The sequence below is a fragment of the Falco rusticolus genome, chromosome 4, assembly GCF_015220075.1.
Source record: "Falco rusticolus isolate bFalRus1 chromosome 4, bFalRus1.pri, whole genome shotgun sequence".
NCBI lineage: Eukaryota > Metazoa > Chordata > Aves > Falconiformes > Falconidae > Falco > Falco rusticolus.
The window spans coordinates 36,230,399-36,257,956 of NC_051190.1; the positions used below are offsets into that span (position 1 = coordinate 36,230,399).

The 27,558-nt window shown below is 42.8% G+C and overlaps 1 protein-coding gene across 10 annotated transcripts; it reads right to left on the bottom strand.

Annotated features, from left to right (window-relative positions):
• Window positions 1–979: 979 nt before the first annotated feature.
• On the bottom strand, window positions 980–27,517 carry GLYR1 (glyoxylate reductase 1 homolog). 10 transcript variants are annotated; one of them, XM_037384848.1, is made up of 18 exons: window positions 27,416–27,502; window positions 25,798–25,879; window positions 25,304–25,340; window positions 24,031–24,110; window positions 15,949–16,087; window positions 15,105–15,347; window positions 11,951–12,037; window positions 10,971–11,027; window positions 9,970–9,975; window positions 9,812–9,862; window positions 9,600–9,673; window positions 7,672–7,771; window positions 6,435–6,545; window positions 6,030–6,131; window positions 4,769–4,931; window positions 4,130–4,309; window positions 3,506–3,630; window positions 2,725–3,149 (listed from the first exon to the last, which is right to left on the bottom strand). In XM_037384848.1, the coding sequence occupies exons 5-18, from the start codon at window positions 16,033–16,035 to the stop codon at window positions 3,075–3,077; spliced, it is 1,461 nt and encodes a 486-aa protein (XP_037240745.1). In that variant the 5' UTR covers window positions 16,036–16,087; window positions 24,031–24,110; window positions 25,304–25,340; window positions 25,798–25,879; window positions 27,416–27,502; the 3' UTR covers window positions 2,725–3,074. The 10 variants fall into 10 exon arrangements, with proteins under 10 accessions (XP_037240740.1, XP_037240745.1, XP_037240743.1 ...); XM_037384843.1 differs by lacking the exon at window positions 25,798–25,879 and having other exon boundaries at window positions 980–3,149; window positions 27,416–27,517; XM_037384846.1 differs by lacking the exon at window positions 25,798–25,879 and having other exon boundaries at window positions 6,435–6,527; window positions 27,416–27,517.
• Between the last annotated feature and the right edge of the window lie 41 nt (window positions 27,518–27,558).

A 27,558-nucleotide genomic window follows, 5' to 3' on the forward strand; every position in this document is an offset into this window, starting at 1 on the left:
AGCTTTACAGAATTGTCAACAATATTAAGACAACATTGACTAGCCAGTTTTATTAGAGCATCTCTCAATCCACAGCTTCCCCCCCCCCCTTCCCTCCCCCAAATCTCAGGCCTAGGAACAGATTTAAGACCCATGTTCAGAGGCTACAGACATAAATACAAGAATCTGAGTGAGACTGACACGAGCCAGTCTCACACGGCATCTGAAATAATCTGGTTTTCACCACATCCATCCCTCCTCCTCACTTCACATCCACTTCAGAGCTCTCAGTCCTCCTCTGCTCCTCCCTGGCTCATTCGTGACCGTGCAGCTGGCTGGGCACCACCGTGCCACCCCCCAGGGACTCTATGTCCACCTGCCTCGTCAGAAAGATCGAGTCAGACTTTCCCAGGATAAATTACAGTGTGTAACTAGTCTGCACCTGCCACTCCCATGTAAATGGTGTGTGGGTACTACTGCATTTCTGCAAAACAAAACCTGCAGCAGCAAGTGGCCTAGGGAGTGGTTCTCACTCTCACCAATACGGTTCTTTGCATTCACTATGAAATACACACCACAAGACTTGTGAGCTCCTTTTGTATTCTCCCTCCATCCAGAGGCACCACAAAGTAAAAAAAAACCACCACAGGGAGATCCTCCATTACCTTTGCTCAGACCCATCCACCTTCATTCTGGCCCAAGAGACCTCAGCAGAGACAGGTTGGGGACACTGCTGCACCGACTCAGCACAGTTCCACTCTCAACTGGACCGAAGACAGTACCTCCCTCTTCCTCCCCAAAGGTTTCCTACACTACAAAACCTGTGGGTTTATCTCCTGCCCCCCAAAAAACCCTTTTCCCCCCCAAGATGCCCTCAATATACAACCCATGTAAGTGATTTCTTAACTGCAGCATGTTAAACCAAGGACTTCTGATGCTAATAGCGGAGTTCTGGATGGGGGAAGCGCAAGTGTGTCAAAGGCAGGCTAATGGCTGATTATCCCGGGTAAGTTACATGTGCCTTTAATATGAATATCTACATGCAGGGTGACAGCTGCACTGCCAAAGAAACATGTATGTATAACTAGCATTGTCCACACATACCACTGACAAACGGGCAAAGTGATGCCTAACAGATCTACTACTAGATGTTCACCACAGGACATAATGCATAACACAATATTAGCCCACAAATAATAGTGATCACAGGAGGTGAAATATTCAACAAAGTAACATTTACAGCATTAGGCGCTAGATGTCATGATTTGTAATGACCGTTTGATACTTTCGCTGTTTCTTAATAAGGTGCCCCTGAACCATATGCATGTGCTGCACAAAGCAGGATTGCTAAAAAATCCTAACCTACAGGAAAATTTCCCTACACGGCCATTAAGTTCCTAGAAAAATAAGATGGTGGGAGGGGCAGACCTCACAAATGTAACGAAACATGGTCTAATTTGAATTTGCTTTCTTTGCTTTCAGAATCCCAACCCAAGGGAGAAGATTGTGCCACTGAGAAGTGATTTTAGCCAATAAAGTTTTACTGGCGTTTTACTAACTCTCCAATCTAAAATGCAATAACCCTCCTAAAAGGCTAATACTGAGACCAATTTAAAAAAAAAAAAACAAACAAAAACTGTGCATTTTTAGAGACAGGCATCCTTTGGACTCTGGGCTGCTCTATCAACAGTGAGAGCATCTCTGCTTTCTAGCCTTGGCACCTGCAGGTCAAGTCCCACGTTTCTAGACTAAAGCTCAGCAATGGTCTTAGCCTCCCATTTTATTTTCTAGTCTTTTCACAAGCTGGTGTCTGGCCACAAGCACAGTCACGGATACAGGAAGATGTCTCATGCTGTGCTAGCGTTGCACCCAGAGTAGTAATACTAAGAACGTATATGGAAAATCTGACATGTATAAAGATCACTAATCAGTACACAAAAATATCCCTGTGAGGTAGGTAATCATCACCCACCTTTAAAGATGGGCAAATAGGCTAAGAGATACAATGACCATGCAAAGGCCAAAGAGAGCGTGGAAAGGAGCTCAGGATTCTCAGTCTCTTGGCTCTACTATCATTCTTCTCGCCCCTTTCAGGTTCATCACTCTGCTTGTGACATTAACTACAATCCAAGACACCTTTGTAATTATCGACTGTGGCGGGACTGGGAAGAAAAAAAAAGAGCAAGTAGTAAAGCAACATTAACTAAGCCAGGAGCAACCCTAAGGTTTGTTCCTTCCCAAAATAAAGTATCTCTGGCCCAGTTTTAGGTTACGTTTCTCTTGCAGTTTTCTATGCAAACATGTTTGTTTCCAATGCCGTTTGTAGGATGGGCAGCTGTGATTAGCCTTTTAGGAGGCTCATTTATACTGGCATTCTCTCATTTTCAGTAAGGTTTGCGTTCCCTAAGCTATAGTTGTCTGTACAGGGGAAGACATGGATGCAATCCGTTCTTCTTAACAGTACAAGGAATTCCTCCATCAAAGTGCTGGGGAAGTGGAAGTTTAAAAAGAAACAGAATCAAGATAGCGTTGCATGCAACCCCATTACCTTCTGGAACTACCATTCTCCTCCATGGGAGGTGCTTTGTTCTCTAACAGTGGCCAATTAACAGGAATGCTCCTCACCTTACTTAAGACCAGGGGCTTTAGTGATATTCACAGGTAGATGGGATGTATGTCACCTGTCCCCTTGACGCAAAGAGTCCAACACACGCATTATTTCACAGCAAAGGAGAAAAGGGATCATTAGAAACAGCATCTTGGACAAGCATACAAAGAGAAAATTAAAAGCAGCCAAGCAGCAGATTTCTGGCAGAGTTGCCTCAGAGCTTCTGAACAAGCTGCCACTGTTCTGTTCCATGACTGTCAGTGCATGGCATGGATTTTTCTAATTACACTGCAACAATCCGAGCCCCCTCCTCCCCCCCTTCTGCCACCAGGGGAGGGCTCACCGCAGCAGATGCCTCCGTGGCAGATCTCAAAGTCTGTGTATAAAAGGAAATGGAGAGACAGAGATGGACTGGTCCAGAGTTAAAACCCAGTATCATAATAATATTAATCAATAATCATAGTATTAACAGTAAGAACGGTGCAGCCTAGTGGATGTAGGCTCTGTACACTGCAGACATGTCGTTGTCCGATTGGTCCAATGCTTTTGCTCGTTTATAGACCTAGAGAACAGAAATTAGAAAAGGATCAGTGTGTGCTCTTGTGCAAAGCTTTTCCCCAGCAGAAAAATTACTTTGCTGACCATTACAAACCAGAGAACTGCACAGTATGTCAAGTAATCAGAACAGCACAGATCAGAACATACCACGTCATGTTGAGGCCACCTGTATTTACTAATGTGACGTTCTAAGGGCTTCTACAATCAAAACAAATCCATTTCCACAGTACTCAAAATATATTTCAATTGCTGTTCCCTTGTCTATGAGACTATAGAATTTTTAGATTTTTGCCTCTTGTTGACAAATGGCTCTACTGAAGAAGTGCTGAGTAACACATCTGAACACTGAACAACTCTTACCTCATTGGCAGCAGCTGCCATGGGAGTTGGGTGGTTGACAGAATCACCCAGTGCAATAGCTAATCTAAGATCCTTCTGTATGTATTTCAGGTAGAAATCAGGTTTAAAGTTTCCTTGCAAGATATCTGTTAAGAGGAATAATGTGCAAATAATAAGCATAACAAAAGTAAATCAAGCCCACCCTGCAAAGGCATGCAATTCAACACCAAACTTCCCTTTCCCATGCTGATCACCAGGAATACTGCTTTTAACTCTTCTGTTTCTCTGGTCTCTATCTTCATCTGGCCACAGCAGATAATGTCACTATTGCCCACTGACAAAGCGGGCTCAGATTTCTAAGCAGCTTGCCCTCATTTTCACTTGTTACCCTGCCCAATGAAATCCTCACTGTGAACTCAAGTCCTAAGCAGGCTGTAGAGAATGCAGAGCTTGGGGGGATTCTCAGAAGCCCTGGCTATGAAGGGGAAGGAATGGAACTCAGCTTTTCGTTTCTGGAATGCTTAAAATACCCAGAATCCCAGGCTGATGAAGATGGGACAGTTACTTTCTCCCTCCTGCCATTACATGAAACGCTGCTAGGTTGTGGCAAATGTCCTATAATAAAACAACGTAAGAGAACTTTACTTTGGCACTTCTGGTCCAGGAAGATGCTGGCAAGTTGTCCCTGATTGAGGATATCCAGAAGGGTCTGCTGGGACTGGCCAGTCACTTGAGCCAAAGTCAGTCCTTCTGCTATCGTTGCCATGAAGCTGCCTTGGACCATGTTCACAATCAGCATCATCTTGGCAGCATTGCCTACTTCACCTGGGAGTGAGACAATACCATGGGCATTCCTCCAGGAGAGAGAGAGCAGCCTTGCTCCCCCATCCCACACAGTATTAACACTACTGGTCTCTTCGTATCAAGCTCTTGGCAGCTCTCCCTTCCTCTGAAAGACTTTAGAAAACTTACCCATTTTCCAAGCACTCTAAGGAAGGGAGAAATCATAGCAAAGAATGATTTAAAGTAAAAAAGCACCACGGATCCTCCAAAATGAGCCAGTATTTGAAAAACAAAACTTAGGCTGAAGGCTATGAAAACAGCCAAGTTCCAGAAGAACAGGCCAGTTTCCCATACTGTCCAAAGAGACAAGTAACAGAAACACTCAGGCCTCGCAGACTCCTTGCTGTGTCCTTGCACTGTAACACATACTCAGCAACTGTCCTTGCAATTCCCAGTCCTTGCACTAAGAAACTGCTTGCAGGCCTTTCATATTTTAATTACCTAGAAAAAAAGATGTCTTCCCCATTGCTTGGAAACAGCTACTGCAGTCCTCATATAAACCCCTGTCGCCAGCTGCCAGGATCACAAGCATCCCATCATTAGATAGCTGCTGATTTCCTGAGACTGGTGCTTCCAAAAAGCGACCACCCCGGGACACTATCACCTGGAAAAAAAGCATCTCTGGTTAGCTGTGCATGAAGAGCACACACTGATGCCGAGTAGGCTGCACAGCAAGAACAACTGTTCAGGGCATTCCTGTCCCCGAGGACAGAATTTTAAAGCAGAACAAAAAGCTCAGACATATAAACAGGAAAGGAAAGCACTAACACGTGATGTGCTACATCCTGCAAAGGATACTCGAGACCAAAAGTTGCTCTCACACTCCAGCAATGCTTTCCTGCATCCTTCACTACTGTGCATGTTTTAAGCAGCTGAACTTATGTGCTTTTTCTGTGGCACCCTGTAATGGCCAAGAAACCGGTGCCAAAGTTATACATGTGATGCAGGAATCTCGGAAGATTGACTGTTACGATACTTTCCCTTTTCCCCAAAGAGGAAAGGCATTTGACAGATTCTATGATCTCTTCAGCCAGAGGTTTACTAACATGTATGACTCTTCATTCTTCAAATTCATGTTACATGCTACTGCACGACCAATATTTCTGCTTAAAACTTCACCAACAAGTTCACTACCTCCCCTCACTTGCGCAACAACACGCTCTGCCTTTAGGGCGGATGGCAACCATCAAGATGCCAAAAGGGAAATCAAAGATACCACATCAGAAATAATCAGAACCCTTCTACAGAAATTGTCTCTATGATATTTCTACAAAGTGGAACATGAAGACATTCTTTTTCCCCCACCAGAACATTTAAAATAAGAAAATTATACATTTTATCAATTTCAGGGCAGTACTAATCCAGACAGTGCCTTCTCCTCCAGTTTGCTACAGAACACCAATCTGGCTGTAAGTACTTAAGGGATCAAAATTTGGCTGGCTGTTTACATTAGTGCCAGCTAACGCACCTGCCAAATCTACAGGCTTTGTTGTTACCAGCAGGGAACATCTCATCCAGCTCTGTCTGCTGGTCAACGTTTGACAGTTTATTTTGTCTGAATTGCCTGTGACTTCAACATCTCCTAGAAGAAGCCTAAAAATCTTCAGAAGCATCCTTATCAACAGCTTACTGCCTGAAGCAACAAGAACTGCAGTACTGCTGCTGAATCACGGGTGTTATAAGTTCAGTTCAACGTGATTACCTGGGCCAGCTCTGTGACTGTATCTGCATCCACAGTGGACATATCCACGTAACACTTCCCGGGGCGAATACCCTGCAACACTCCACTCGGACCAAGCACCAGCTGTGGGGAACAGAAGAGCGGTAAAGCAATAGGGTGTCTGCAAAGAAACTCCAATCCTGCAGGACAGCAGTTCAAGTGAGCCTGGCACAGCAGTGGCAGACTCCTAGAGAGATATCAAAACCTATACCCCAGGGATTACTTTTTAAATGTATGATTTTTATTGGGACATTTATTTTCACATAGCTGCACAGCCCAGCATCTACAATGACCCAGGCCACCACGGTTAGTAGGCATCAGAACTGGCATTCAGTGACAGCATCTTGTAGTCTAGCTGGTGGAGGAAATATAAGAGCTAATCCTTACATCCTTTGCTGCTTTTGGATCTGACACACAGGCAAAGGTGATGTCACAGGTGGAGACAACTTCAGCGGGGGTTCTTCCCAGCCGTGCCCCCTCCTGGATGAACAAATCACACTGCAAAAGTCACAAACCCAAACGTAAGAAAAATCAAGTACAGAGCAAACGTATTCTCTAGCATTTGCTGAAAAACTCTGCTGCCGGACCCAGCTCAAAAGGATTCAGGCATACTAATTACATAGCAACTGGGTTGTCTTCTGTTGGTTTCTGTCCCCACACACACAAAGGGCTCTTCTGCAGCTTTTCTGAAACTCCAAGTGAAGAACTTCAGAAGAAAGACACAGGAAAAAAAAAACACTTAGGTGAAATGATAAGAGATTGAAGGTTGTGGTTTTTGGAGGAGAGATGAGGGGAAAAAAAAGCCTGGTAAACAGCCACAGCAAAAGCTGTCACTGGACAGTAAACAGGAATATGTGCAGCTAAGTGACGTTTCAGTGGGCTGCTCCTTCAAAATCTTAGCTCCTTCTTACCCCATTCCCCCCATACCATCCATGTTTTGCAGTTAAAAAAATACTTTTTAATCCCTTTTAACAAAGTAGCGTCCTTCTTGCCTTTGATATTCCACAATGTCATCTGAGTACCACATCTCACTCAGTTACCTCTTTTCCTCCTTCACTACAAAGGATAACACTGGCTAGTATGTTAAGTGTAATATAGGCTCCATTTTCTCTTTGAATACACCTGTAAAACCCTTCTCCTCCTGGTCTTACGGCACAGCAGGTTTTCAACAGAACCTTTGTAACCGCAACATGAACAGCACAATGGATGCGTAGATGAAACTGTGGTCAAGCCCCAGCACTTGTGGTTTTGATCAGCTCCATGACACAATGACTTGGCTATCAGCAGTATCTCTGGAGGCACTTTACAACGCATTCCTCAACACATATGCAAGGTTGTAATTTTTCTGGCAACTCTCATCTCATACAAAATGGCAGTGGGGTGGGGACTGTTCACACAAGACTGACTGTACTGAGACAGACTACAGCTTCATCTAGTCAAAAGTGGCCACCAACAAGCACCTAGGAAATAATAACAGAACAAGGTGGCAAGCATATACTTGTGTTTCTTTGGCATCCTCTCCCAGGCACCACCGACTGGTGACTCCAGGCTTCCCTGAGCTAGAGGTGGTAACTACATGTTTAGAAAAGATTAATTATCATCTGTACCTTAACCACATGCCTACCTTCTCAGCAGTTCGGTTCCAGACAGTGACAGTGTGACCCATCTTCAGTAAGTTGGAGACAATGCCACTTCCCATCAGGCCAAGTCCGAGAAATCCTATCCTGAGGGGAAGAGATAAACATTAATGCAACAAAAAGCGATTGGAGTCAGCCTCTTAATGGTCTTGGAAATGATGAAGACCAAACCTACAGCATCACCAGCAAAAAAAAAAAATCCCAAACCCAAACATGTTCTACTGTGGCCACAGCTAGAATGGACAGATAATGAGCTTTAAATACCATCTTGCTTTTATTTTGCTTACCAAGCATCCCTAAGTTTCCTGAAGAAAGTCTTTAAGTCTGCTTCAGAAGACTACCCAAATATTAAATGTTTGGATGGTCTGGGTTTTTTGAAAAATTTTGAAATTTTTTTGGTCTGGGTTGGTCGATTGGTTTTTAAATTGCTGCTCCTGTGCTTTCTGTTGCCAGCCATTTAGAGACCAGCAGGTGCTTCTCTAATTAATCTTCCGATTTTTGAACTAAGTCACATGTACAACGACTTGCTTATATTATTGGACAATACACTACAATCTTTATTTTAATAAAGCCCAGCAAGGACCACTGGGCTAAGCATCGCACACAGATCAAAGACCCAGCCTCTGCTCTACAGCTGCAATTTTGGACAGACACAGAAAGGAAGTAAGAAGCTAGTACAGGTTGCCACGAGTGACAATACAATAGTCCCAGATAGATACCAGCTGCCTTCCCCATGCTTCCCCTTACCCTGCCCCGCAAAGCTGGCAAGAGTTTTGCTCCCCCTGCCCCCTTCAAGAAAAAGACAATGTGCTAACAAGTTCCATCCCTACAGTTACCTGCAACAGGAATTCCTTTGTGGTCACTGCTGCAAAGCTCCTTTTATACCTCACGCAGCCAGCTTCGTACCAAACCCACAATTCTAGTAGGAGACTCTCAAGTGTTCAGCTTACATGTCTGATGTAACTTTACGGCGAAATCTGCCTGGCAATCCCCGAATTAATTCTTCAGAATTAATCACACTACAGATGTGCTGTGGCTTTTGCAAGCCACCTGCACTCTTCCAGCTAGCCATGCTGCCTTTCCTTAAGAGCAAACTAATTTAGACAGGTCAGAGCAAGTCACTACAGGCTCCTTACACAGCTCAAACAAGGTCCACCTATCTTCAAGCCTCCAAACAGAGGAGACAGCCCTTCTCTCCCAACCCACCTCTGAGCCACACTTTCCTGAAAGACTGTTTTACCTGAACAGCTTCATTGTTATTTTGGTTCCCCTGGAGTACAGTTGAGAACTGACATCCCATGAGAACGACCCCAACGGCAAACAGCAAGCTCTGGCCTGAACTCAATTTGAACAAAGCGGAAGTTAAGAGTGAAACAGGAAGCTCAAGTTAGGCTCCTCTCACTCTAGAAAGGAGAAGGGGGACATTAGAAAAGACCAGAAAGCTCACGTGCTACACAGTAAAGCTCTTGTGCTGGGAGAACACACCTCCCTCTTCCTCTTGTCTTTTACATGCTCAGGAAAGCAACTAAATAACCCCCGTCAACTGCTAGGCACTACTGCGGAAAGATACCCTTTTATCTTCCTGCCTCGTACGGCACTCAGAAATACTGCTGCTTGGTGTTCTGCAGTATGCGCTACAGGAAACGGGCAACTGCAGAAAGGCTCCGAACTGCACATGTATCCAGGCCAGACCTTATTCTGAGTTCTTCTGCTGTACAGTCCCTGTTTGTTTTTAGCTGCCTCCCTCCCGCCCTGCCCCCAAGATCAGTTTCACACAAGGACAGAGGAGATCTGTAGTTTCAGAGGGAAACGTTAGGTTTATTTATTCTCAGTGACAAGCTGGATAATGGCTGCACGTATGAGCTGGGAAGGAGAAAAAGGAAGGGAAATGGCTGAAGTGCGTTGGAGATCTTACTTTTTGTCTGTAGGCGTGATACTGCCATTGACTGCTGTGCTGTCTGCTGCCTGGATGGAGGTGGATCCTGTTTCCTGGGGGGGAAGGGGGGGGGCAGTGCAGGGGGAGAAGAGGGGGGGGGGGAAAAAATAAAAATAGAGTGCACAGCTCTGGAGGAACTGCAAGCCCTCATGACAATAAAGAAAATCCATCAAACCCAAGATCTGCCTTACCTCTTCACAAACCTTCAGCTTCTTTGTGATGGCTTGATAGCAGACAGCTGGCTGTATGGAGAACACAAAGCATTCAGGGGAAGGACAGTGCTGCTTTGCTCTGCTGAGCAAACAGACCGTATCCTTCTTACATAGAAACAGGCAGTTTGCCCACTCACCACCATCTGCAAAGCAGGAGAACTCTCAGGTTTCCCACAATGGGAGAAAATAAAAAGAAAAATGTATCGCAACCCGCTACACAATTCTTTTCCCACCCTGCCCCAGCAAGTCAGCCTATCTTCTGATACAGAATCTGCCAACTTTCTGCAGTTCATATGACAGACTCCCCTAAAGGGAAGGATCCAGGGCATCCCTACTCTCACATTTAGCCCAGACAAAAAAAAAAAAAAAAAAAAAAAAAAGAGAGATCTCTAAAGCCTGGCACAGAGCGCCTTGCCTCATATCTATGCTCGGTATGTCAACGCTGGTGTGGAAGCAAAACCTTTAGTAATTATGAAAAGACACGTGGCTTTCAACAAATGTTAAGGTGAAGGCTGCTCTTTCCCATGCTGCTTATTGTGAGCTTGTCTAGATTAAAACTGTTAGCTGCTCTTAATCCTTCTGGCCCTGCCCAAATCCTCAGCTAGATATAAATCCTTTTTCATTTAACTTGATCTTTCCTTTTCCTCCTGATGTTCACTACCGAAGATAAAATCCTGCAAGACACTGACTCTCAGGAGATAAATTGGCTATATTTTACATGGAGCTTTTCTGGTCCTGGAAATTCTCCTGACATATTCAGTTAATTGACAAGTTCATCCAGATGAAGGAACTGGTAGGACAACCACCAGAGACAATCAAAGAACCAGGTTTTTAAACAGAAACCCAGCTTTTCCTACCCTTCAGTGTTCAGTCTACAGAATTTACTACAACAGATCTGTCAAATCCCAGCGCTAGATAATCTTTAATTATTTAAACTATTCACTGTACTCAATGCTAATCATTCTAAACCTTAAGGTTAGAAAGTAATTGAACTACAAGATTGCATGTGAGAATCTAATTGCTGTTAGCCCCCAAAGAACAGAATTCCAGAGCTCTTGACATACACTCCTTGTACTTAGTCCCAGCAAAGGGCAAGATGCCAAGCTAGACAGAATCATCTTTTCTGCCAAATCCTCACCTTCTCTGTCTGGCTCAGCAGGAAGTGGTGAAAGTGTGGATCACTGTCCTTCACAGGCTACAAAAAGAGAAAGTTCAGGCTCAGAAACATTTCCTGAGTGTCACTGAGCAACCACAGCACAGTTCCTTCATTCTCCCCAAGCTGCATGAGAACAATAGCTTAAGGTGGAAAATATAAAATGCATCAGCTATATCAAGCAGCCTGTTTCAATTAAGCAGTTTACATTGTGTTTCGTTCTTGAAACCAAAGTCATTCAAGTCAAATTCCTGATTTTTGGACATCTGTAGGAAAACCAAACAGGATTATGAGAAAGATTAACATGGGAGGAAGAGATCTCATATCCCACTTCTTCCTCTTCCCAAGGGAATGAAAACGCCTATTTTCCAGTTTCCAAGGCACTCCTTAAAACAGCATTCTGGGAATTGGCTGGAGGTTACACCTAGCACCATCATATGCTAGGCAAACTCATATTAAAAGCAACAAGGACTGTAGGCCCAGGTATCTCACCTCCCTGATGTGAGGGAGGTGCGCTACCCTACAGTCACACTGCTCTTACTCTGCTTTACTGATCATTTATTTATGCACAAAAATGAAAGGTTTCCAAAAGCTGCTTCTGAGGAAAGTCAAATGAAACCACCCATGACAGAATCGAGACAGGGAGAGACTATCCGCATCATCTCCTCCCATTTGGGGAAGCCAGTCCCAGAAATACTTTTGAAACAAGTAGTGCAAAAATGAGTGCAGCAAGTTAAGTGTGAATCTGTAAATGGTTCCACCAAGACTGAAATCTTACTTGCCAGCATACCTCTTAATTGCTCAGGATATTGTCTAGCTTTGTTACACTACAGAAGGACAGAGAGAGAACATCTTATTTTGTTCCTACAGGAGAAAGATAAGATCTCACTATTTCACAGCCCAGACAAAAGGCTGTAGATTTGCTTTCACAAACTCAGTTCCTAGATTGCATAAAAGTTTCTCACCTCACTGACGCTTGGTGGCCATTTAAATCCAGCCACTGTTCCAGTCATCACTCTCTTCACCGTACTCGATTCTGGAATTGTGAGGTCCTGAGAAGATAGAAGGAGGATCAGAAAGAGCTTAGAACCTGGCTCAGTGGCTGGCCACAGCACGTTGATCACACGAATACACATACAGCTCTGAAAAGCACTAGAAATGCCTTTCATTTCACATGCCTTTCCATGAAGTGTTTGTATTTAAACACACAGTGTATTATCAACACAGGTGAGGTGAAGAAAACGTGAACTGCCAACAAGGGAATTCAACCGCAGTTATGGCTTCTGGAGACTCCATTCTTTGCATATAAAAGGAATCATTGCGCTTGTGTCATCATGCAATGAGCAGAAAAGTAAACGGACATTTGCTTTGCATCAGCAAATGGACTGATCCGTCATTTTCCTCTGGTGGATGCAAAAAACCTAAATAAACGGGTGAAGAGTATCTCCACAGTCAGAGATCTGAACTCTTCTCATCCTCCTCCGTCATAAAAACAGTACCCTACCTGTTAACAGAACCTTCAAAGCATGAGGCTGGCAGTCACATCTGCTCAAGTTTCTGCACAGAATCCACAAGACAGAGACCGATATGTGGACGGCCCCATGGCACTCAACAGCCCTTGTTTTGTAATGTCATGATAACACTGAATGCGGCGGGGCGGGGGGGGCGGTACTAATGAACAGGTAGGTTAAAATTTATCTTTCTTATTTCCCTAAGATCTATAGGTTAAAATAGGTCTTTATGTTACAGGTCATAGACATATAGGTCTTTAAGCTATATGAAGAGAATGTGCAGGACTTCTGCATAGTGTGTGTTATCTTCCTGAAACAAGGGTTCAGAACTGGAATCACATTATCTCCCGTCCAAAATTACTTCCTGAAAATGCACGATACACCTTAGTGTCCACACAGAACCACAAGAGAAGAGCACTGTTTGCAAAAAAAGGTAAGAGCAAGAGTCACAGAGGTAACCCAGACTGACGCAACTGCTTCATCTATTAGCAGGGACAATTTAGACATCAGTCTCCAACCCTGAAGTGTCTAGGGAGAGCCCTGCACACTAAAATTCTCTCCTTAAGAGACCATGTCGCTGTTTCAACTAGTAAAGCGTGGACGAAACCTGCTCTGATACTGGTGAAGTCATGCTGGCCTTTTGAAAATATTCATATAACCTTAAAAATGAGAGTATATGAATGATCATGTATGCCTTCAGAGCATTTCTTAACAGAGCACACCTCAGCAACAACTAGATTCTTGAATTTCATGCATCCTTACTACCTGGAAAGCCAGAACTTGGACTGTGATGGGGCAAAATAACCCAAATCCCAGCAATGCAGTAATTCAGGGCAGCGACATGTATTTTTTCTACTGTAGGTTTAAGAAATTGCAGAAATCATGACAATCAGACAAGACTATGACAAGATTTTAAAAATATTTCTCAGGCTGAAAAACAGTATTAAGGCAGTACTTTTACATTTTCATGGCAATTTCTTTAATTGTCAGTACATTACTTTCCAGAAGCTATAAGGCTACTTTCTTAGACTAGCCTGCTTGTTTTCATCATCTATGGCCAGACATTTGTCATGAGCTGGCCACCTCTTTGTGATAAGCTGTTTAAACCCACTTTGCTTGCAATATGCCAGTAAAATAATTTCTACTACCACAATTAACTCAAAGCGCTCTGATGCCCTTAGGTAGCTAATACAGCAAAACCTAAGCATGCAATGGTTAAGTAATGCAAAAATCCAAACTCTCCCAGTCATTAGCTTTGATCAATTTGGGAATTAATCTAGCTCAATGACAAAAGCATTTTGCAAGTGGAGAAAAGGTCCCATGGCTTATTGTAACAGAGATACGTCAAGACACAACATCCTCATAGCAAGACCCTTTGAAAGGTGAAAGTATGTTGTTGGTAAAGTGTTTTCCCGCATCAGTCAAGTCACAAGTTCTGTAATTATTAGTAAGAATTCACAGATATGCATCCATTCCTCCCCTCCAACTCCCCCCAAAAAGGAGAAACTGATGGGCTCTGTTGTACAGCCTGATTTAACAGGAGCTGGCTCTAAAGAAAAGAGCCAGTATTTCCTTCGTAGCTAATGTCTGAAATGAACGGCTTCATTTTACTACATCAAGAAAGAGTCTGCTGTTCAACTGGTGAAAGCCAATCCATTCACAGTTTTGGAGATCAAAGACTACCATCTTGACTTGCATCCTGAAGTGCACTGAAAGCAAAGATTGCGAAACACAGCATAACGTGATCCCTTCGAAGCACAGGTGAGTAAGCAGGCTGTCACATGGTGTTATCAGCTGAAGTCTCCCAATGGTCTTCAGGTGTAGTCTCCAATGGAGCACATGCATTGTAATGATCCACTGAAATAATTATCCATTTGGAAAAGGATGATCTGGACCATAACAGTGAGTTCCACAATAAATAAAAAGGCTGCTACTCTAGATGGGGGTAGAACAAAGTATTGGTGGCTATTGTTGCTGCTACAACATCCAGAAATAACAGGGAAGTAATGGGGATAAAATAAGAATGCTCCAAGGCTGGACCTTTGTAACGGAGGATGGAAATATATCCTACAGCACAGAAGATGAAATGAATACAATTAATTCTTCTGGTGGATTCCCCAGGCTACAAGAGTTTCTTCTTTAAGCCCTAACCCTTTTAAGAATACCCCACCCTCTGTAAGTACTGAGGGTGAAGCTAACTGACTACTCATCGCTTAATCATATGAAGTAGATGAGATGGGAGAAGTCTGGAACCATATGAAGACCTGCATCTCTTCACTAAGCCTTCCTACAGAAACTGAGAGGTGCACAAACACCTTGAGAGGTGGCAAGATGAAAGGTGGAGTCTCACAATACAGCTCTCAAAGCCCTCTCAAAGATATGACTAGAGCCACTCAAAACAACTGGTAAAAATTACAGGAAGAATCAACAATATGCTTGCCAAAGGTACCAAGCAGCCAAATGGTCTAAAAGTAGTAACATGGAACAGCTTTAAAAAAACCTGATACTGAACTGACTCTTCCTACTGGCCTGTTAGTCAAGGTGCCAGTCAACCCTAGAGTCCAGCTGCAAAGTCCACAGGGCACTGGCGGACATGCACAACACAAACCTTCTCATCCTTGGGTGGACGCCCCCGCTTTCGGGGGCTCTGATCCTGGGCTCTTTTCAAAGGTGATTTTGATCCTCTCTCTGACGATACAGAAGAGACCCTCTTTTTTCCTTCCCCTGTGCCCTTCTTCAACTTCCCTTCAGACAAACTGGCATTGCGTTTCTCTTCACCAGCAGATTGCTTGCCTCTTTCTTCACTGGAATTACGCCGATTCTTCTCTTCATTGGAGTTATGGGAAGACGCCTGAGAGATTACAGAATAGAAGACGGTAAGGAAAGAAGAGAAGAGCTGGAATGATTTTCATGCAAAACCAAGGATGTGAAGGACCCTGTGCTGATTACTATCAAGCAAAACAACAGCACAGTAATTTGAAAACTATGTATTTGTTAGCCCTTTGAAGTCTGTGAGTGAAGTTCCTTGTTAGTTCTCCTGCAAAAACACATCAGTTTAAGTAAGCAAGTAACAGAACAGGCCACTTGAAGACTTGCTGGGAGCACGTGCACATATATGCACTTCTAATACACTAAAGACAAGATTAGTAGGTATCAAATTCTAGCTCAAGACTTAGGACTGATTTATCAAACCATTGTAAGCAGATCAATTAACCTCTTCAGTTTCTTCATCAGTTTAACAACACCTTTTTTCCCACCAAACAAGACTGAATGGGGAAGAAGAGAGGATAGGGGAAAAAAACACCCCAAAAATGACCAACAACAAAGAAATGAAAACAACCCTCCCTCCTCAACTTGCCAGAGGCAACAAACTCCTTTCACTAAAAACGAATCTGACCATCATTCATGCTAAGACTTGTTTTGACGCACACAGTAAAAAAAACCCTACTCACCTGGTCCTTGCCTTTGGTTTTTCTAAGAAACTCCTCTACAGCATCCACAGCTTGCTGGAAGCGCTTACCCTTGTTAATCTTTATCATTTCCTCTTTGTGAGGGTGATAAGGCTTCAGCTGCTCCACTTTGATCCAAGCACTAGAAACAAATAACAACTAAAGTTACTTATATTCTCCAAACAGCAATTTTCTCCCTTTTAGAAACACACAGATACACTTTTTTCCCCAGGGCAACTGATGATAGCAGCCCAAACTCACTTGCTTTCTACAACCCGAAGGGCTGTGTGATTTCTGTATTCACGGAGAACTTTCTTCTGGCACTTTTTCTTGGTTTCTCTATCAAGTTTTATATCCTCTTACGCTAGCAGTGTTCCGCCCTAAGCATTATTCACATTCTCTATCAGGAAGACAGCTTTTGGATGTGACCACAGGTACTTGTCTAGAACAAAGGCAGTCTAGTGACTGCTCCTTTATCCCCAGGAGGAACACCTATGATCATGTGCCTCCACACAAGGTAGACAATAATATAAATCCGCTGGAGAGGTGGTTTAAACTGGAGGCCACGTAACGATTCTAAGCCATCAATCCCTTGTTCAAAAATACTGTGCACACACAAGTGTCTGCAAAAACTGGAGACAAAACCCCCAAATTACTTATCTCACAACAGAGCTGACCACAAAAAAATGTGAATACGTTCATCAATAAGCTGTGGAATTTGTATTTCTGATGTATCTTGATATTCTGCATGAGAACAACATTTTCCTTTTTGAGTAAGAAGAACCACTTTCTTCACCATTGATACTTTAATATAAACTAGTACAATAGCAGAGTAGTAACCTTACTGCAGTCCTATAAGGAAACTCAAATTACTTCCCTGTTTCCACTGCTGCTAAATAGGACTTCCTGACATTTACCAAATGGCTAAGTAGGGTGACAACTCCACTTTCCTTCAGGGCGACAAGCTCTTCTACCACTCCTTCACCCAGCTTAGGGGAATGCCTTCACTTTCAACACTTCTTGTGGCTCCCACAGAAATTAAGACTACCTTCCTCTCTCCAGGAAGGGAGATTAGACTACCTTCCCCTCTCCAGCCCACACTTACCAGCCATTGTTACAAAGCTACTTCCATCCTACTGAAAATAGACCCAAATTAAATTTCAGACAAGCTTTTCCTGAGCTAGGATGGCCAACAGTGCTTCTTACCATACAGCAGCCCAACACACAGCACAAACGAGTCTAATTGATTTTCTCTGGTTCCAAAACATCTGTGTTACAACCATTGACTGGACATTACGTATAGGTTTGAAAATGTTCTCCAGTGCAGTCTAGCTCCTGCAAGCAGATGAAATGGTTTAACAGCTGCCTTTTCAGACACTGTAAGCATCATGTCATACAGCTAAACTGAAAAAGGTGAAAAGAATAATAACAATAATAATAATAATAATGCTTTGCTGGATCTTGCTTGTCTTCTCTTCATGAAGCAGTAAAGCCCAGTAAACTCCTTCATAAAAACATCATGGAGATCTTTCTCTTCACTGGCATTAGTTATTGTTTGGAGTCAGCAATCAACTCTTTGGGTTGCATTTGGAGAGATGAGGCCTCCCGCTAGAACTGACTGCAAAAAATGCTAGCATTCTTTCCACACTGCCAGTATAGCCCACACCGTTGATCCCACCATAGCCTGGAAGCAGAACCCAGTGCCCACACAAAGCTGAATTCTTTTGCTTAGTTTACATCATCTTCGTAATAACTGATTTAATGTAATATAGTGGTTACTACTTTCAGACTAGAGCCTGCCGTCCAAACAGTTATTCAGAGAATCCCTCTCAGGTGCCCAGACATTATAGTAAAACATATCTTGAAATTCTCTTATACTGTAAAGCTCTTCTGCGTGGCACTCGGTGACAAAGCATCCATAGGTACTACACAACACCAGCCCATGAGAGACCTTTCCATTACATATATAAAGGAAACAAAATTTTTGAGCACATTATAATAAAGCATGTTAAATGTTCTTGCCACATTTGAATCTCTAAATAATATTTTCTTCTATCAAGGCACTCCCTTAGGTTTCTGCACATCCTATTCTTCCTCACTGCACATGCTCATTAGCTTCCTTTCTCGTTACTTTTCCTTTGGTATGGAGGAAGCCTGAAGAACACAGTTTTTTGGCTCCTGGCTTCAAATCTGATCCCCCAGGACAAAGAGCTAGATATCTCAGAGACAAACTAAAAAGCAAAAAACAGTCTTAAATGTTGCCTCAGGGTGAATAATAATAATAATAATAATAATAGTAAACAACCAATGGTCTTTTCCTTTCCAGTTTATTCTTTGTGTCACCTACCTTAACAACCTTCTGTAAGATACAGACATGTCTTGACACTGAATGTCTGTGAATCATTTGCATGCATTATTTCAAATGCTTAAAAACAAAATCACTCATGTTTATACACAAGATTTCTCTCTGTTAAGCCAATAACCTCAAAGCCAATGAAGGCTAATATTTAGATAAGATGTCCCTGGGATACAACATATAAGAGGTACTACTATTTCTCTCCTGACTCAGCAATGAATTAATGCCCTAAAAAAGCATTAGTGACATTACATTACTGAAGATGTCACATTTAAGATGAATTTGTATTCATATTTCTGCAGAGAGTCATCTGGTATTGAGTCACCTGGTATTCGTAAAAAATGGGCTAAATGGAAAATGAAAAGATACAAGACAGCTACATGTTAGTAATGGGTTTCTCTGCTCATTTCTCCATACCCTTCCTCATCCCCTCCAAAACATTCTCGTAAAACCACTACTCATAAAATCTACGTTATATTCATGAACAACAATCAAAATTTAGTATGCTTGTAAAGCAGAGGCAAGTATAAATGAAAGTGACCTGGAGCTGCATGGAAAACAACAGCACAGAAGCGATGCAAGCAGAGATACCAGATTCAAATCCATGAAACGAGCTTAGCGCAGGCAAGGAGACTGTAACTCCCCAATGCCCTAGCCACTCTCTTCTAAGAGTCTAAGTATATCAATTCCTGAAAATAAACCGGTGAAATAGAAGTGGAGGATATCCATAAATGCTCAGTTTTTGCAAGCCTTACAGTTAGGGATGAAAAACAGTGGCACTGTTATCTCTGAATTTCCATTACTTACTAGTCTGGGGAAAATCTCATAAACTTTTACACTGTAGCAGTTCAGATGCCTAGTCTAAATGTTAACACAACCGATTTTGAAAGTCAAAATAAAATTGATTGGTTATCCCAGTGTCTGTGAGCACATAACAGAGAAATAAAGATGGGTTTCCTGCTGTTGAAAGGAAATGTCCCAATTTTCATCAGTAAAACAACTCAGATATCTGAAATCTGGAATTTGGTATGTAAAATTCTTAATGGAAAAAAAAAAAACCAACCAAAAACCCAAACATAAATGACCACGCTAAATTAGAATAAACGTCTGTCCATGCAGCTGAAAGGAGGGGATACTAAGTAAAAGAAAACAAACAGCAGGCCAATACTGAAAGAAATTCTAAGTATTAGATTTTTCAAACGTGTGCAACAAAATTTTCCAGAGTACTTACGCATCCAAAGATACCAGTAAGAAGTCCAAAAGTTTTGACTACAGTAATTTTCAGCTATGGCACTCTGCCTGCAGAGATGTCTTAACATCATTCCAGCTGGCTCTGCTATACAGCAGTCTGGCTACACTAACACACAGCTCTGCATGGGATAATTTGCCTAACAGAGACACTGTAAGCTATGTAAGCTAACCCTCCTGTCAGTTTAGCCATACCCTCTGGCTCCTGACATCGCCAGAGATTTCCAAGTCCAACACCTGGCAAACTTACAGCAACTGTTTTCTGATGTCAGGACCTGAAAGCACATTTTAGAAAGACTATATCCAGCAATTTCTCTCTCCTTGAAAAGCAAGGAGGACAGTGGCAGAAGGGTAGGTGTTTGCACCCCAGCAGGATATGGAGGATGGGAAGGCAACAAGTGCAGTGCTAAAAATCACTGTGCCTGATGGAAATAGGCTGCAGATTATTATACTTATCTTGGATTGCAAGCTTCCTCCATTTTTGACTCAACATATCAAGTCAAGAAGTGCCCCTTGACCCCACCACATTTAGTGAGACTATTTAGTTCTGTACTGATGCTTCAAAAAGGCACAATGAGTAAGAACAGAGTGCTCCAGCTTCCTATTAAGACTTTTGGTATACATAACTTGCAAGACCAGACCACTTGGCTATTACTAAGCCAAGCCAAGATTATCTAAGCGGGGAAGAGGGTGGGATGGGAGGTGAATGTGCGCGTGTGTGTGTACACCACACACCTCTGATAACTGCAGGACTCTCCCTAGTATTTCTACAAAGCACAGTATAGAATGATACCTTCAAAGCAATGATTATTTCTTTATTTTGAGTATTATTATTTCAGTTCTGGCAAAGTCATAATGAATTCCCAAGCAGGACATGAGGTGCAAGAGTGTTTTGAACAAGATGAAGCACACCAAGACAGACCTGCAGGCTATGGCCTGCCAGTCTGTTAGTTCTAAGAACTACAAGCAATAAATGCACATACATAGCAATGTCTTAAGTTCTTACACTGCAGTTACTTGACTACTGGAACGATCTACAAAGATTTCCTAGGACTAGACTGTAGCTTGGGAAATAAAAGGGGATCTTAAAAACTATCTGAAAAGCACAGTTAGAAACACGGTTAGGAGGTTAAAATTCCACTTCTATTTAGAAAGACTAAATTTAAATTGTTGTTTACATATAACTGGATGTTGTCTATGGGCAGGAAACATCATCTCTCCTCGATTTTAGATGAAAGACCCTTTTAACGTGACTTAGTTTGAGAAGAGACACTTGAGGAAAAGAAACCAAACCTCCCAGGCAGACCAGAAAACATCTCCCTATCAATTTGGAGAATAAGTTAGTAACAAACATTACGTGAGTATGTGCATCACAATTCAATCAATTAGAAATGGACATGGATATTATATTACTACTATGAACATCAAGGTGGCTTTCACTGTGGTAATTAAGCAAATTCTTCTTCCATGGGTAGAGAATCCTTATCTTCCAGAAAGCTCTAACTAGTTAGACTAACTTCACCAACACAATAAACATAAAGAGCACAGAGCTCAGTAGAAATTTGATCAAAAGCCAGGTCTTAAGAGCACAGTCTGAATACAACCACGCTCTCACTTTTATGTTTTTGGCCAAAACTACTTACAGCCTTTCAATTAATGTATTTCCTTAGTCACTGCAGCATTGCTCTGGGCCAGTAAGTATTTGTATTCAGTTCACAGATAAAGCAAAATGCATTTTCTTCTGCACTGCATCCTAAGCTATTCAGGATTTCACAAATCACCAAAACTTACCTATACACCACACCAAAGCCACTTCCAAACTCATCAGTATGGTTTTGTTCACCCCTCCACTGCACTCAGATGCATGCGCACCAGTTCTTACTTCTAAGCAGCTTTCTCCCTAATCTTTGATATGGCAAACTGGAGCCATGTAAGTCAGGAGGAAACAATTTTTACCTAGCCTGAAACCGTGGCATTTCTGGCCACAGCAGTCACCTGGAAATACTCAGAAAAAAACAAGACTATAAAGTCTGAGACTGCCTACCCATTGACAAACTGGCTGGCAACCAAGCTCAGAGGTTTGTGAGAGGGATTCTACCCAGCAACTAGCATCACCTTCACCTTACACACACTGAACAATAGGCAAATAGCTTAGGGCAACATGGGAAACGGTCTGGAGCAGTCTTACGAGGAGCAGCTGAGGGAACTAAGGTTGTTTATTCTGGAGAAAGGAGGCTCAGGGGGACCTCACTGCCCTCTACAACTACCTGAAAGCAGGTTGTAGCAAGGTGGGGGTCAGTCTCATCTCCCAAGTAACAAGCAACAGGACAAGAGGAAAGAGCTTCCAGTTCCCCCAGGGGAGGTTTAGACTGGGTATTAGGAAACATTTCTTCACAAGGGTGGTCAGGCATTGGAACAGGTTGTCCAGGGAGGTGGCGGGATCACCACTGCTGCAAGTGCTTAAAAAAATACATAGATGTGGTGCTTAGGGACATGGTTTAGTGGTGGACTTAGCAGTGCTGGGTTAACGGTTCCACTTCATCTCTAAGGTCTTTTCCAACCTAAACAATTATATGATTCTGTATCCAGATCCTCACGTGCTAAACCTCGACACAGTAAGGCTGTAAAAATGGATCAGTGGTATAGTAACGTCACCTTACAAACCTGAAAGTCGCAGAGTGAGTACAGTGCTAGGAAACAGAGGCAATGTACACTAGAATGTCAGTATGAGCAAATGTACCCATCACACCACAGACTACAGTCCATGACGGAACTTTGCATCCTCCTATTTTCATTATGTAGATTACTGACATTTTGTTTTGCCAGCTACGTATTTCCACTTACTGTTTATACACACCTAGAAAAAACTACTTGCAAAACATGTTAGTTTACTTGCATAAAATAAAGGGATTGTCTCTTCATGCTCACATTTTAAGTGAAATGATGTAAGATTTTTCCTGATTTGGTTCGTTGATTATGTTCTAAGCACGCTGCTTAGACCACCAGAGCTCTAACCACCACACTTTTTTTATTCCAGGTCAGGAAAGAACAGGCACAACAAGCTTCTCTCTCATCTATAAATATTATTTTAAAAGAAGAACAAAGGGGGCGGTATTTATTTCTATTTAATTTTCAGGTAGGGTATGTCAGTTAAAGAAAGCAAATTTCTAAAACATGATTATCTAGCGGGAAATGATTAAATAACATAAGCTACAGATGGGGCAGGGAGGGAAGACAGGACAACAACCACACTACCTTACAGTGCCAGACGACTGGATTTTCCCTAGCCAGAGCTCTAGAATTGTGTGATAAATCCCGATTATTTTGCAGCTCTGAACTCTTCATTTGCAATCATGCTGCTAATCTCAGCTACAGTACTCCAGACACATGACCACTTTTTTCAAACTTGTCTTAATACAAAATGTCTCTGCATTTGATTCAGTAACGTGAAATACAAGAATCAAGAAGAATCAGGATAGAAATAGTCAATCTCAGATTCTGAACTTGATTAGATCAAATAGCCCTGTTTGACAATGCCACCAGCAAAAAGCACTGCCTCAAATCAATTTTCACCTGTTGGAGATCCAACAAATGTTCCTATTAGTATGCAGCATTCACTTCTACTCCTTCTACTCCATCAAGTTTAGAGCACAGTTCTTAATGGAAAATTATTTTTAAGTATTGAGCAAAGAGTTTAGCAGTCAAAAATAATTTCCTTAAGAAATACCCATTAAATGGTCTCGGCTCGTTACCTTTTTTCCAAAAAGTATAGAGTTTTCTACTCATCCGCAGATGTTTGTAATTTTCTCCCTTACTGCATGACTTATGCAAAACAACAAAATAAAGGGAAAACTGAATTATTAGCAAAACACTTTTTAATTTCATGAAATGCCCAAATTCTCAGGGTTTTGGTGTTCCCGACTCCCCTTCCCCCAGTTTGTAAGTACCTAAGACAACTACGATTTTCTATGCCCGTTTAGAACCAGTAACTTATACTTCCAAAAGGTAGCCTGCAACAGTTTGGGCTTTTTTAAACTGTAAAGTCTTCCCAAAGCACAGCAATAATGTTTTCAGTCACCAGGTATGACAGTATATTCTTTTATGAATGGCAAGTGTATAGCTGTTTTATTCTTCTGGCAGAAAAACAAATGCATACTTTCAGCTTTACCCTTCTTATACATGACTACATGCTAAAATCTAACCCAGTCATATCACACCAACTCCCTGAAAAACGGCAAGCTACCAAGAACTTTCCTTCACAGCGGCAACTAAAATCCTAACATGACTGAGTACATAAGCCTCTACAGTCTTCACACATCAACACCAGCGGCTACAGCATGCAATAATAGTTAATTTTTGTGTAGATCAAAGACAATCCTTTGCCAAGTAACATTGCACTGTCTTAGCAAATATTTCTTCCACAAAATATACGTATTATATGGCACAGTATTTTCACCAGATGAAAACAAGCAGGTACATACTGATCTTCTGTTCCAAAAAACTTCACAAAGAAGCACTTTTTTCCACGAGGTTTCTTCAGATCTTTAGGTGGATTAACAATCTGAAGGTAATTAGAAGTAAAAGTTAAAAAGCACATAATGAAAATTGATACTCTGCAATTTTACTGTCATGTGTTACAGCCACTGTAGATTTATTCCTCTTTCTTAATCTGACTAGGAAGAGAACTTGAATCTGTTAGAAGTCTTTACAGTAAATATGTAACCCATGTATTTCCTTAGATATGGGTATGCTGCAGCAGAGTGAGAAAGTACCCAAACTCCACTTGATACATCACTACATTCTTAGTGAGGTTTTCTTGTCCCTATGCCCAACAGATAAGCTAGCAATCTTTTTTTTACAAATTAGGAAGTCAAATAGCATTAATACAAGTTTGTTACGCTTAGGTGACTTTTAGAAGTTACATTTAAAGCTTTGTCTTTACTATAAAGTTTAAAATATTAGCAAGGAGAAAAAGCTGTCATTCAGTTACACAGGCAACATCTGAAAAACTGGAGGGGAGCCTGGAGTTAACTTGATCCAATAACCAAACATCTATTGTTGCCAGCCACATTGACAACACTGTTCCCTGCCGCATGCTGTTACCTCAGCATGCTTAGTCCTCTCACCTACACCAAAAATAAAAACAAAATTCTTTCAGAGAAGTAGAAACAATAATGGCATATATAATCCATTTTTAAAAATCTTTTTTTCCTTTCACCAGAAGTAACCCCAACCAAACCAGAAGAGAACTATGCCCTACACCCAGGAATTATTACTCAAAAAACACAGCTCTAAAACAGTATCCTGAGAAGTCAGGCTCTTGATTTCTATTATTTAACACAGTGCATTTAATCAATTTATTATAGGAAGAAAGAAATCTGTCTTGCAGAAATTGACAGGGATTAAATAACTACATATGGAAAACGCAATCGGTTCCAAAGCTGGATGAACTTCTCTCTGTTGCTTCTCATTCCATCTGAACTAACAGCTGTTAGTGACAGGCTGAACTTCTAGATCAAATAAAGCCCTAAGCTGGTTCACAGTTTAGGTTTGTGGGGTATATATTTTAAAAAAACAAAATACCCCACATTAATCTTCAACTGAAATGCTTTCAGACAATGCTTTCTCTGTATAGAAGGAAAGAGCAAAACCAAAACAAACAAACTAAAAAAAAACAACCTAGGAAAGCAACAATAAATAAATAATAATAAAAAAAAACAACAAACCAAACCACCACAAACAACCAAACCTCACCTTTCCTGGCCATGGAGGATACCGGCCCAGCTTCCCCCTGGAGAAAAAAAAAAAAGTTTTAGGCACTAGAACCAGAAAAAAAAATAACTAGCTCACATCTACCTTTTTGCATTACATTGTATTTTTCATATTAAGAGAGTCACAGTTTAAAGTGACCTACTGTGAAAGGCAAGGTGCGCAGCTGGCACGCAAGCATTGTATTGTTAGATACTGGCACCCAAACTAAGCCTCCAAACAGTCTGCATGAACTCACTGGACTATCAGAATTTAAGTGAACTGAACAGCAGCAGCATAGCTGTCACCTGGAAGATACAGTGCTTATTACTCTTATAAGACTGGATATTCCCTCACAAGGAACTGAAAAAGACTCTTGATGCAGGCAATCAAACCAAAGTTCAGGTCGGTAACTTATATCCATCCAGACAGTACAATCTAGTGAGCAGAGCAGCCACCGATCTCCAGCTCAGAGAGCTGAGACTCTTAGTTGTTCTCACAGGAAAGCATTAATGGCGGGGTCCCCTGAACAGGTGTTCCATTATCACGTTCTTCAGGTGCTCACCACCACAGCAAGACGTGCTAAAGATACAAAAGAGCCACAAAAAAAAAGGCAGAAAAGTTTATTTCCTACACTTGCGAATGTTTCCATTATGAAAACTACACAAAACTATGTCTTCACAGAGGAGAAAGAGACATCAGTCTCAGCCCTCAGCACGGTGGCTTTCTCATTATCTTTCCCCCGTCACTGGGGCTACAATACTCTCAAACCCTTATCAGTCACTGTCTTGCAAGAGACTTGCAAAGAACCTGCGGAGCCCACCAGCTCCTGAACCAAAAATTATCAACAAGTGGCACTGCAGCCCCTCCTGGGACAGCAACACTACAGAGATGATGCAGTAGCGATGGTCATGCAGGAACACTGCCAAGAGCTGTTGCTGTGATCGTGTCTCATATTCACTGCTTCCACTCCTACCGAAAAAGACATTCATCAAAGCCTTTCATATGTTACTGTCTTATTGTTACAGTTCTTCTGTGATGGCTCTAGGGATAGTGCCTGCCCAGGTCGTCATGTACAAAACTAAAGCAGGATAATCTGCATTCCAACAGTGACAGCTGTGCACTCCCCAAATCCTCATTTAAAAAAAAAGTTTCCTAAAAGGAACCAATCTTTACTTCACTATATAAATTATACAATTTTACAGCACTGTCAATTTTTCAGGTGAGAAACTGCAGTTGTCACAGTCTGGAGCACACACTTCTTTTTGTCTGGGATATAAATATAAGTGCATGCACTTGCGTATTGGGGATTACCTATTTCTTGCAGGCCCTAGCCTATTAAGTACAGCAGAGCCTATGCACTTAAAAATCAGCACTTACAGGGCTCACTGGAATCCCCCCAGTTCTCCTGATCGGGAAGTACAAAATCACAGCTCTCTGACTATTCGAGGGTAAAACTGGAGTGCGAAGGGGAAATGGCTTCTGTGAGCTTCAACAGAGCCATCCCAACCTGCAGAAAACCACTTTTCCCGGATTGTTGCGTTGCTTCCGTAAAGCACTGCCCAGAGACGGTATCGTCGCTCTCCCTCAACACCTACTAACTTATTTATATCCTTTCTCGCCTCCCTTGGGTGAACACCGTATTTCTAACCGAGCCCCGCAACCCCTCTGTCCCGCTCCATCTTACACAGGTTCTTTTACAGGCCGCCTCCGGTGCCGGTGAGCGGAGCGCCGAGCCCGCCCGCCCTCGGCCCGCTCCAGCCCAGCCCCACGGCCCCACACCGCCTCCCGCTGCCGCCCCCCCTCACACGGCCACCGAGGGACGGCGGCGGAGAGCCCCGCCGGCCTTGCCAAGCCCCTCCCCGCCCGCAGCCACACCCTGGAGTGCCCCGCGGCGACAGGGTGACAGCGCCGGCCTCGGCCCGGCCGGGCTCAGCACCCGCCGCGCCGCGCTCCCCCGAGCCGAGCGCAGCCCCGCCGCCGCCCCGCCTGCGCCTCCGCTGCCGCAAGCGGAGTCTCAGCCTCGTTCCGCAAGAGACAGCCGCCCCGCGGGCCGCCGCCGCCCGTCGCCGCCGCCCCGCTCTGCCCCGCCGCCGCACGGCCTGCCCCGCCACTCACCACACCAGGTCTCCGAGCCTCAGACTCACGGCCGCCATCTTACCGACAGAGCCACCAGCCGCACCGCGCAAGGCCTGCCGGGACAGGACGGCACCGCCGCGGGGGGGGGGGGGGGGGGGGGGCGCGGCGGGGGCGGTGATTGG